The sequence below is a fragment of the Salarias fasciatus genome, chromosome 15 (genome assembly GCF_902148845.1).
Source record: "Salarias fasciatus chromosome 15, fSalaFa1.1, whole genome shotgun sequence".
Lineage (NCBI taxonomy): Eukaryota > Metazoa > Chordata > Actinopteri > Blenniiformes > Blenniidae > Salarias > Salarias fasciatus.
Genome location: NC_043759.1, coordinates 20,123,219 through 20,136,250, shown reverse-complemented (window position 1 = coordinate 20,136,250; position 13,032 = coordinate 20,123,219). Strand labels below are relative to the sequence as shown.

The 13,032-nt window shown below is 41.4% G+C and overlaps 1 protein-coding gene across 4 annotated transcripts in view; it reads right to left on the bottom strand.

The window, feature by feature from the left end:
* The window catches only part of LOC115401948 (MAM domain-containing glycosylphosphatidylinositol anchor protein 2), a 183,010-nt gene that overhangs the window by 71,672 nt on the left and 98,306 nt on the right, over positions 1–13,032 (bottom strand). For all 4 annotated transcript variants that reach the window (XM_030110342.1, XM_030110344.1, XM_030110343.1 and 1 more), the window contains exon 6: positions 12,272–12,541. In XM_030110342.1, coding sequence (XP_029966202.1) covers positions 12,272–12,541 — 270 coding nt within the window. The remainder of the gene's footprint in view (positions 1–12,271; positions 12,542–13,032) is intronic.

The window sequence follows — 13,032 nt, the reverse complement described above, 5'->3', positions numbered from 1 at the left end:
CTATCTCACTACAACTTTTTTTTTCCCCATTCTAATTGCACTTCGCAGTCGAATTGTGTAAAAACTGTAAATGCATGCAAATCAAAGAAAGTAACAATAATTAAGAAACACGCAAGAGCATTTTTGGGTTGTTTAATAAGAATTACTTAATGGCACAATTTCAAAAGCGTTTAAATAAATTGTCATAATTTACAGCTGTGTGTCAACCAATATATTATATGTTATGTAACTATATATGTTATATATGTTATTGTAACTATTCACACTTGAGTTTGTGCTGTTATAACGTGACATTATCAATCATCAGATGTGCTGAGATTCAGCAGCACAGTGTGATATTCAGTGAATATTTGAAGTTTATCAAGTGTTTTTCATTTACAGCTCATTTTGGATACATTGATAAGTATAAATTCAGTCAAACAACTCATATTTTAGAAGTAATCGGTCTTGAACCAATTTGTTTTCTTATTTTCTTGGAGATTGGGAGATCATAAATAACTTAGAGGAGAGAAAAAAAAAAAAAAAACCCCAAAACATCTGAATGGGAAATTCTCACAGGGAAAGTGAGAAGTTTTAGAAAGGTCTGGCAGTGGGTAAAGCATCACCTAACACGACAGTGGTTTAAGGTGAATATACCCTTCATCAGTACAAATACAGCATTTTAACTTTATCTTTGCTCAAACACATAAATCATAACACTTTCCCATCACTCAAATGATGCAGACTTGTTACTATAAAACTTCCTAACAAACATAACACTTTCTTGATATATTACCAGCGGAAAACAAAGTACACTGCTGTATAGCATATTTGCATAAATGTCGTGTGAAAATAAATTGTACTTCCAGAACTTCATTTCATCTCCCTCCAGGTTGATGTATGTGATGATGAGCTAATTTGACTCTTTTCTGAACTCAAACAGCAGCAATAAAGCGGCAGTGCTGCAGGCGCCCATGTTATTTGTTTGTTTTTGTCATGTGAAAGCTGTAAACCTTCCAAACTGATGAATATTCCAGTTTCCAGCTGCAGAACATCAGTTTTTATTTTAGAGGCAAGTGAAAATGTCCAATAAAGTTCCTTTGACCACTTCTCTTTCCTCTTCCAGATTTTTTTTTCTCTCTCTTGTGGTGACTCATTTCCACACAGAGCTGCAATGCACATCAAAATAGCCAGAGCTGCATATGTGCATTCATGCATATTTCAGAATTGGTTCCCTCTCTGTCTTCTCCACATTAGAAAGTCCTTTCTCGCCATTTTATCTGACCATAAATATTGAATAGCAAGTAGGCATTCCTGTAAATCGACTACATTTGTGTACAAGAGAGATAAATGGGCATTACTTCCTGCGGTCCCGGTGAAATTGTGCTGGACAGCAGCGGTGACTAAAACGGCGCCTTTTCCCCTGATGCACGGAGACGGATCTCAAGCTGTGGGTATTTTAAAAGAGGCTGCGATGAGTGTGTGAGGTGAGAAGTGCAGCACTGGGAGATTTTATCGAGTGATGCTGTGTTGTCACTCTCCTCTTCCCATTCCTGATAACCAGTTCATGGCAAAAGTAACATGAATCTTTAATGAGGAAACTGCTTGGAAACAGAACTTTCCCATTTGCTCTGGAGGTGAACTGTGTCTCGAAATAATGTTATACAATTTTTTTCCCAACAACATTAATGTTTTAAAAGAGTTGTATTGTGTGCATTTGCAATATGAGATTGCACTTAGATGTATGCATGCGCGGTGTGTTTGGGCAAAAAAATCACCCAAACAAATGTGGCATCCGGTGCTCTATCCTTCCATTAACACTAATGCATTTTAACATAGGCCTGTAAGTGTGCATGGGTGTATGCGTGTGTGTGTGTGTGTGTCGTCAGCCACAATGGAATCTCCTTCAATGCTATGCTGATGACACTCAACTTTCCATAAAAGCAGACCCATCTTGCACATCTCCACTCTTTACACTCATCCCTTTTTTCTGAAGGAGATAAACACATTCACGAACTGGAATGTTCTGCTACTAAATACCTCAAAAAGCTGAATCCATATTACTGTAATCATCTCAGATCAAAGTAATGAAGATTTATCTACACCTTTAGTTTCTCCAAGCTGGACTAAGCCATTCCTCTACCGCGCCAAACTACTGGCTCCCTGCTCCTGCTGGTAGACAGTACAAAGTGTGTGTGCACTTTGTTTTAATGTATTATAACAGCAAACCCCTTTTCCAAAAAAAATGCTGCAACAAGGAAAGTGCATATCGCTGAAGCAAATCTGCATTTGGATTCTCTAACGCCGCATCAATGCTCAACATGTGGGAACAAGCACAGATGTCTGAGTTCAGGTGATTCCAAGTGTTTAATTCAAACGACAGCCTCCTCCATTTATTTTTAAATTGAAAATTTTTTGAAAATAGTCATTTCCAAAGCCCCTTACTATAATTCTTTTTCTTGGCGGGTCCAAACACTATCTCCAACATGTTTGTTTATGTCACTTAACCACAGTGTATAATATTGCATATTTTTATTTATGTTTATATAGAATTGGTTTTCATATTGTTTATAAAATGTTATATTTCCATTATGGACTCAGAATAAACTTCCAACAAAGAATTTCATACGATGCTGAATGAGATGTTATTCTATCATTTTGAACAATGTCATAAAATATCATATAATGCGGATAATTTTGTATCATATTTGATTGTATCACTTTGTAAAAAATGGCTTGTACACACAGCTCTGATAAATTGTTTCATATCACACAGTACTCTGCCATATAATATTGCATTGGTAACGTTTTATCATATCTTACTGTATTAACATTGTATTCAATTGAGTTGATTCAGATTGTCACACACGCATTTATGAAGTTTACATGTGTATGCAAAGCTCTTGAAAAAGGTTGTTCAGCTCACACACTTCTCTCAGAGTCAAGAAAAGTATTTTGAAATACAGTGTTTACTCTTTGTACCACATTTTAGACTTTAAAAGCTCGCAGGAGATTAGCTGCAGCGAGGCAGTGTGTTGGTGTTGTGTGGTATCTGCTTTGCTAAGTGTTAAATAAAACGAGTGATAAGTGAGATTTAAGCACAAATATTAAGTACCAGCAGCAGCAAGGCGTGATTTCCAGAAGCAATGTCAGTATCACAGATTCTTGAGCGAAAAACACAACTCAACATATGCACAAACAAATTCCGCATGCATTATTGATGACTTTTTGGAAAACTGGTTCACTTTTATCAGCCTCAGTGTTTCCTGTCGTTGAACCTTGACTGTGGAGTAAAACACACACTTTTAGGAGCTTCTTTCTTTCCATGGCAATTTCAAGAGACAAAATGAGGGCTCTCTTCATTCCAACATCTGCATTACATAGTTCCTGCTTCCTGCTGGGGCTTCTTGCAGTTCACCAGTGACACGGTGAATATTCAGGGTATTCTTATGGATCATTACTGTACACAGAACAGTGTTCCTGCAGCAGCTGCTTTTCCAATGCGAACTGAGGTCTCTTTGTCTGATGCAAGCCTTTTTGATTCTCTATAGCTTTCATGCCAGTGGGAATAATGGATGACCTGTACATGAAAAGCACAGATAATCACACAAAGAGAAAAGTCCTGGTTGAGTTTTTCTTTTTCAACAGGGAGCTTGTGCCACATGGCGAGATTACAATACCACCTGGGGCTGGCTTATATGATCAGCACATATGTGTGCACATAATGGAAAGGACACAATGGCATCACATATACAAACACAGGGGAACAATAGATAAAAAAAAAAGATGATGGAAGGTGTTTCTTTTTTCCCTTCGCTCTCTCCTCTGCATAGCCGCTGCCTTTGTCTGGTAGAGAAGAAAGATGCGCCTCCCGACACTCTCACTTCGAATCATTATCCTCCCGTCTGCCTATCAGTCGTCTCATTTTTCAGTCGGTCCTGTCTGTCCATCTCTCGGCAGATATCACACTGTGCTCCTCATTCAGTCTTATGAAGAATATCAGCATGAGAAGCTGAGCTCATCTCCCGGAGCCAGATGGATGTCTCTGGAAGCTGCCACTCTCCTCATCTGCTAAGCTCAAGGTTAAACTAAAAAGGAGGACAACGGGCAACAGAGTGACTGGGGAGAAAACACACGGCGTTCACACACACACACACACACACACACACACACACACGCATATTCATCCAAACACCTTTGGTTTTCCTCGTATCGCTCCACGAGTCTTCACATTAGCAATGACATGTTTTACAATATCTCATACGTCTGTTCTCTGCTGAAGGAGAGAGGGGAAAAAAAAAAAAAAGCTGTCCTAAATACCGCTCTCAACCTTCAAGCCGACCCCTGACTGTAATTTATGCTAAAAAGGACTCGCATTCAAACACGAGCCCACAAAACAAGCACGGGCACGCTCGTTCACACACGCTGGAGCGATGATTTTTAGGGCTGCTGCACAAGAGCGAAGCCCTGCCTCTTCCAGTTCTGACCATCCAGCCGCTGAATCTGCATTCATGAATGGAAATGTATTCCGCTTTTCCACCAGAATTTATTCCAAAGCAAATTTGAAAAGGGTCATTCACGTGTTGACTCACACGTTGACAGACACGTTTTTTTACATGGTACATCATGATTGTTTTCTGCCCGCCAAACAGTTTAAATGTAAACAGCGGGGAGCTCTTTTTAAATAGAAATAAGCTCCAAATCCACGCTGAAAAAAAAAAGTGGATTGTTTCCCTTTGACTTTGTATATGCTTATGCATAAACATGCGCACTTGTGTGTGTGTGTGTGTGTGTGTGTGTGGGGGGGGCAATTAGTTGTGTCTACTCCAGCAGGTCAAATTGATGGATGTCTGGGGTGTGAAAACCTCGCAGCTGAATTTGTCAGGAACTCCTGGCGGAATTGTCGACGAAAATCAGATGACAAAAACTGCAACGTTTGATTTTCAATCTTTGATAGCGATAGCGACGCTCATTTCTCCACATCACACGGGGAGAAAAACACACCGCCTTGCAAAGGGATGAGGCACACAAGCGCAGGCTGTGCGTGTGCGCGCGCAAATCTCAGAGAGGCACTAAAGCAAGATGCCAGTGCTGTTGCCCACTTCCGCACAATCTACAGACAGTCTGTCTCAACCCAGCAAGTCTGGATCTGAGACCTGCCTGCGCACATTTGGTATCCGGCACAGAAAGTGACAGAAATAACCAGTTCAGACTGTCTCTGCATCGCCACGGCGGACACATGCTGCAAACTGGTGCCTCTGCCGGGACAGAGCGGAGCGAAAGCGGCTGAAAAAAGCCGGGTATTGACCTGCGTTCGAAGACGTGTTGCGGACCCTTAATCCACGGAAAGGATCTTGTCAGCAGGGTGACGGGATGCCAGTCGCCTGCTGGGCTGGATACGTAGACGGCCAAGCCCTGGAAGGCAGTCTGGCTGGTGGGACAGTATGGCCAGAGAAGCGACCATCTGCTGGGGAGAGATGTGTGTTTTCACACACACGCTGCCCCCTTTGGCAACGGCGGCTCGCTCGCTCTTCTCAAGGACTGGAGAGCAGCGTAAACAAGCTGAGGTCGGCAAGGATGAGGCCACAGAGTGACCCTGCAAAACATGCAGGATGAACCCAGTGAGGCAGAACCAATTGGTTTGGTTTGTCACGTGCACGTGACTCACGATACACACACACAAACAGATGACCAGCGTTTTTTTCATGTGTGAATTTAGTAATCTGCTGTAAAAGTTAGAGAAGTATTCCAAACAATGTAACATGATCATTTCTATTTACATATAAATCAATATGATTATACACTGATAATTAAATACTTTATTTGACAAGAAAACAAGGTAATCTACTCATGACATGTCTAGATGACATCTCAGCTGCAATGTAATGCGAGTGTATCACATTACGGCCAACTTTTCCTGCGTAGCCTCAGTGAAATCTGATTGAAATCATGTGTGATTGATTTGCAAATTGTGCGAGCGTGCAGAAGATCCAGACTCACTGTGGGCAATAAAAAAATTGCTCACTTCATGCAGTCTCCATTTGTGTTTGCACTTCAAGCTTTTTGCCAATTTATTGAGCATCTCAGTCAAATGAATGGGGAGTGGAAGCAGGAAAAAGCGCGCTCTCACCACGAGCCAGCACCAGCGTTGACTCACTAAAGTCCAACACTAATCATCTCGGAGAAGCGCGTCAGCTGATGGAAGGTTTGCACGGCTGCAGACGCCGGCTGAAAATTAGCATTGGCATCACAACAGAGAAGCCAAAGGTGCAGAGCAAGCTCAGTGTTAAAGCGACGCACAAAATCCTTTCGTCATCATGATCATTTGAAATTAAAAGGATTGGTGGGGTAGTTTACACTCTCGCCCCAAAATGAGAATATATCGACTTGTTAATGAGGTGAGCTGGTGTCTCTACAGGGACGGGAAGTGATGCGACAGTGTGCTTCCTGTTTGATAGACTCTGTGGAAACTGGAGGGTTGAGGGTGAAACTCTCTGTCAAATTATAACTGAGCACACCTACCCCAAAGATTCAGCTTTTGACCGAAAATAGCTAAATGTGAGTCTCTAATTCTAATCAACATGGACGATTTGATCATTTCACACCGTGAAATAAACTCAGTAATACAGCAATTTGAAGTAATTCAAATGGTGTGTGGTTAAAAAAAAAAGCTTAAAGTGACCCTCACCCTTCCATTAACAACTCAAATTAAGTCAGAATTTCTCATATTTGTTGTATAACTGATCCGCAGGCCACCATTTGCCCATGTCTCATCTGAATCAACCACACGTCGACAAAAGCATGCATTCATTCATCTCATAACGTCTTCTGCTGTAGCTTTACAGAAATACTTGTAATTATTCTCGTAATCATTTGTTTTGTTTACAATGAAAAGGGTTGTCGTGCAGGGTTCAGACTGAATTTACATAACATAGAGTGATGATAAAGTCAAACAGAGTGAAGATTGTTTTTTTTCCTGAATTCAAATATGTGACTCTATCCGTGGTGATTGAAGTTTCCTACTGAAGTCAGAGAGTTTTAGCACATCGGAATCCGAGCCCACATACCAGCCTCTTTATTATGGGGAGATGCTGTGAGCTTGTTTTCATGCGGCGTGACACTCAAGTGCAGGAAAAGTCAGTTTGAGGAAGGGTGACAGACGTTGCAGAAAAAGCACAAACAAACAACGAAGAAAGTGTCCTGAAAACAAAGAAAGTCTCAAACACAGTTCAGCTTTAACGACTCACTTTCAAAATGCGGCAATCTGCAGGCCACTTGTGTTGATACTTTAAATGTTATTATTAAGCGTCAGTTTGCGGATATTTTACAGTAGAGCTGAAGGTTTGCAGGCTGATCTCTCGTGGCGCTATTGCAGAGACGTGACGGCAACGATCATCTGGTGCACGATGATCCCAAAATTGCATTTGCGTCAGTGACAGCTCATCAGACTCAGGAGAGCGATCCGGAGAAGTGTGATAACATGCTGAACCCACCTCCTGTTAATTAGTGATGTTAAACAGACAACCCACCTCCCACCCTCTGTCATTTCGATTCAGAGTTTGCTAGCCTGTCACATAAATAAAACGAAAACAGGCCTGCTGCGGGCTTTTATAGCTTTTATGTGATCTTTGCGGCTTGGTCCAAATTCACTCTGACATCTGTGATGTTTTCTTGGACTTGGGAGTGTCTCCCATCAACTGCTGACGCCATCTAAGTTCGTCTTCCTTTCAAATTGACTTTGCTTTGATAATATCGCTCGGTGTCCGTGCTAAACTGAGAAGTCATTCAAGTATGTTGATCCAAGACTTGCACTTGGTGACAGTTTGTCACTAAAAGCGTAGTTTTTGTGCAGATTAGATGTCATTTAAGAACCCTCGCTTCTCTTCCTAGGTGACTGTCAGTAATTTGTGATCCCACAGCCGCACTGACAAGAGCGCCTATTCATCAGCCTGACACAAATTTTTCCAATTTAATTTCTGTTGCATATTGATCCCTAATTGGCTTTGCCACTTATGGACTAATTGTGTCATTTCAGAGTCTGACTCCTCTGTGATGTGTGATAATTCATTGATTTGATACGCTTAAGACATCATTCCAAGTTATTTGAAAGTGTTTTACTCGCCGCACCTGATTGCCCTCAGTGTGAGAAGTCATCCAAACTTCAAGATGGGAAACCAAGATTAGTGTCACCGATGACAGTCTAAAATATAGTCATAATCCGCATTTCTGTTCCTCTGATAATTATGCGTGTGGGTAATGTCAGTCTTTGTGCACATGATACTGATTTGTTTTGTTCTTTCGGCTCCTAGTTTGTTCGTCACTTCCAACTTTAAGTCAAGATCACTTCAGTTTCTTCAGTAATTCGGATTCCAATCAGCTTCCTGTGCGTATTTAACTGTGGCTACGCTCTCACCACAGTCGCCCGATTGTCTTTGTAAACCCCCATGTCAGCATTGCTTTCTAGCAATTTTCCTCATGACAGGTTTATTTATTTTTTCCTGGTTTTCAGTCTCTTTGGATTTCCTCTCCGGCTGTTTCGGACTGATAGTTGTGTCTAATCAAGGAAAGGAAATAAAATGTGTCACTTCACTCTGCTGAGTTATGGTTGACCTTTGAGGATTAAAATGCGTCCATTTTATAACTGTACCATACGAGACATTTGCTTGAAGTTTGGTTATTGACTGAAATGTGACTTCGCATTTCTGAGTTGTCCCACAGCAGATGGTCTGTCTCCAGTCTCACCCAGTCCCCCGCCTCCTCTACTGCTGCACCATGCACGTCTTCCTCACTACTCCATCAATGCTGCTGCAACTGCGCTTTGCTAAGGACAAAACTATGACACCAATGTGCTTGATATTTGGTCTGGAATCAGCAGGTATAGGAAGTGTCTATGAGGACTGGTTAAAGACACAGGAGCTGTTTATGTGTCACAACAGTTGAAGACCAGGGAATAAACAACAGCTATGCCTTTGCTCAGACGCTGAGTACAGAGCGAAAATTGTTATGTAACATTTCTAGCTTTGTGCCAGTGCCCTTTAAAAAAAAAAAAAAAAACCTCTATTTTTGATGCAAACCGCTGAATGCAGAGAAGGAGCTGAACGCTGAGCGTCTGAATGAGGCGCTGCTGAGATGCTGTGACGCTGCACCTCACACCAGGCTGTGCTGCTGCCCTGTTAACGCCGACGTCTGAAGCTAACAAGGGAGAAAAAAAAGGACCTGAGTAATATTCAGGCAGCCGGGTGTCCCAAACCATTCAATATATGAATTGTTGTGATGCTATTTAAAAAAAAAAAAAAAAAAAAGACAGAATCTATTATTGAAAAAAAAGAGAAAACTTTGGTGATGTATGAGAGGATCCCCTGTGAGAACTGTTGTCAGCCGCAGCGGCGTGGCACATCATTGAGGTTGTGATATTTATTGCTGTGATTGCCTCCAGTGAGTGCGCTCTGACTTATTTGCTCCCACGGGACACCTGACATCTTCTCTTTGATGTAAGCCTCTTAGTTTTTAAGTCCTCGACAATATGGGCACTTTCACAACACAGAGAAGGGCTTTTTTTCTGTCAGGGGGCCATCAGAAATGATTTGTGGATGATTTGATTTTCCTCCCACGGAGTATATGGCTGCATAAATAAATGCTTTCATACGGGCTGAGTACAGAGGTGACCTGATGATGGAGCTGTGGCATAATCTCAGAGATGAAGGGAGAAGTCTGCGAGATACATTTATGAGCTCGTCTGCAACTCTCAAGATTCACATTTGATTAACTTGTGTGCGGGTTGGATGTGTATTTGCAGCCATTGTTGGGAGTTAAATCTGTTCACACACTCAGATTATGGAAATTTTATGTCTGTGTGGTGGCGAACAGCAAATCCCTGCAACAAAACTCACCACAATTCCTCCAGTCAGGATATTGTTTGAGGACGAGTGTTAAGTGTACGCTGGGTTTTAGGGAAATTAATTTAGATAAATGCAGTACTTCTGAGCATGGGCGAGCAGGTTCTTTTTCAACACCGCCTTCTGCACTGGTTGAAGTGAAGCAAATGAGTCTGGTCGCACAACTTTTTTAATCTATCCATGAAGAGATTGCCAGGGACTGAGGGTGAAAACTCAACACATATTTTACTGCCAAACTATTAAACCACTCTTCTGAGTATCATATTTTCACCTTGAATTGCAAGATCAGATAAAACTGTCTGCTTCTGTAGATAACATTTAAAAAAAAAAAAAAAATAGAAATGCTGTCAAAGCAATTTCCCTGTAAAACATGGCAACAGAAGTCAGTTTGCGTGTGTGTGTGTGTAGTTTGCAGAAAGTCAAAACCTTCCTAAAAGACACACTTATTGCTGTTGGATCAACTAAATGCTGCTTTGACTGTAAAGCTTCCACTAATTAATGCCTCATTTTATTCACCTGCAATTCCACATTCAACGCTGTGTCACAGATGAAAGCCTATAGTCACACACCGCCCTTAATCCTCCGGCTTAGTGATAAGCAATCGATTTAAAAGTATGAAAGTCGATTTCCTCATGCATTATGCTGCATCTGTGCCAGTTTTATAGTCAAACGGCTTTTCTTTGCAGATGGTAAAATTGCCCGTCTTAAGTATTACCCCACAAATATGATTACAGCGTTTTACAGTATGCGTCACGAGCCAGGTTTAAACCTGGAAGCACTCATTATCCTCGAGGCTGTTGCTTTAATGGGGAACTGTTGATATGAAAATGCAAAAATTGGTACTCAGAAAACGATTATTCCTGTAATGAGCGGCGGTCTGATCAGATACGGGTGTTTCTGCCACTCAGGTGAGGAGCAGATGGGGGGGAAAAAAAACAAAAACATTTTCCTCACAATGGCCGAACGAACTGCAGTGGCCCTCATCCTGCTGCTTTTGTTAGATTACTGGTAACTACTCCTTGAATCAGAGTATTTTAATTAATGGCTTCACACTTTTTCGCCTGGAGCATCATCCTTGAATGAATTTTAGTAACCGCAGCTGCATTAAGTAGCTGTACCCAGTGAGCGCGTGTTTTATAACTTAAGGGCAATGAGAAAAATAAATAAGTTCAATATGAATTAAAATGTAATTAGAAAATAAATTACAAACTTTATTAAAGTTTGCACTGAAAGTATGCAAAAGTACTTTTACCATATGGACAGAAGGACAGAATATGGAGCCTCTGGGATGAATCACACGTTTGGTTTCAGGCTTTATGAAGCCATTAAAAGGGTGGGATTTACTGAGGTTCACAGAGGGATGTATCCTTCACATTTAACACTATGCGTATCCCCACTGCTGATAAATTGTTCCCTTCATGGCGATTTAAGCTTCTCCTTGCATCGACTGCACCCAAAACAAAAGTAGAATCAAAGTGTTATTTTGCTGATGGCTGCAGGGATCGGGAGAGGAAAGCCTGCCTGAGTGAAAGTTTAGATACGCCGTTATTTAAAGTGTTTACCTATTATGTATGAGAGCCTATTTTAGAATGTTTTTTTGTCAGGTTTTGTAATAATTTATTCACAAAACCTCCTAGAAATGGTGTGGCGTGTTATAAGGTGTGTCACTTTTAAGACATGTATACCTACTGTAAGTCAGAAATAGAGGTTTTTCATTAAAACACTCATATAAACTGCATCTGTATTGTTCTGAATGCTACAGCGGGGCTACAGGGTGTAAACTATTAGCATCTCCTCCATGTACACAGGTTGCTTCATTATTTATTCGAGTAGGTGGGCATGACAGGTCAGGATCTAACACTAGGCAATATTATGACTTTTTTATTCGTGAGCTCGGTGCGCTGCCGCAGCCATTTCGCACCGGTTGACCTATATACCCCGAGCTCACTTTTTTTACTCGGCATATCTGCTCTCATAATAGCCACATGGCATAATTTAAGCTTATAAAGGTAATCAGAGAGGATTCTCTAGAAAGTATATTTAATGGTATTCTAAGAGTTAGCCAATATATATGTATATATATTTTAAATATGCGTAACTACTTCCTTAGCAGTGTATTCATTGTTTTCCACAGGGCCAGAAGCTCCATGTGATTTTGACCCTGTGCTTTCAACTGTTAATAAGAGTCATTAGGATCATTCCAGTGATAGCAGCTGTGCTTACCAGACTCATTTATAGTTACTAACATTAATATAATTCTAAATACGTCACAAAAGAACGACTTTATGAATAACAATGAGCTATGGTAACAGCTTGTAGGTCCACTCTGACTGAAATTTAACTGAGGACACAAAATATCTGGAAAAAGTGCGAAACACGTAGGAACGGCTTCTCACCTCGCACCACGATGGTGGTGGACTTCTTGGCCGGGTTTCCGACGTTGTTGCTGGCCACGCAGCTGTAGACGCCCGCCTCGTCCGAGCTGATGGCCGGCAGCGTGAGCGTGCCCCCCTTCACCACGCTCCGCTGCGGCAGCGTGTCGTTGCTGCTGACCCAGGTGAGGATCGGGGGCGGCTCGCCTCCGGTGGTGATGCACACCAGGGACACCGTGTGTCCGGGATTCACCACGATAGGATCCTCCACCAGCAGCTTGATGGACGGGGAGGCTGAAGAGAAATGAGAGAGAGACAAAATGCACGTTTTATTGCATCAAGGTACAGGATATTCTTGGTTTTTTGGAGAAAAATCTAAACAAGCTGACTAGTTTAGAGAAAAATAAGTGCAATCCCTTCATGAAGCTAATTTTTTGATGCCAGCTGGTGCAACATACAGTGAAATGTCCTCAGACCATGTCCTTTGCAGCCTTCAGCGTGTTTGTTTTTTCCAAATTTCTCCTCACAGTTTGAGTTGGATGCAAAATCTATTTTGCTAGCAGTGAGGAATCACTGATGTGATTATTATACACTATCGAGAACAGTGCAGTCAAAAAGCGAATAAAGCAGAAACGGTAGTTACTTTTAATTATACTGAAATAAAATGTTTTCTTTTTTATTTTTACATATTTCAATGAACCCTTTAAGGCCTACGGACCATTTGTTTGACACCCCTGACTGGCTCAGTTAAAACTGCGACAAAAGAAATTGCACACTAATTAATC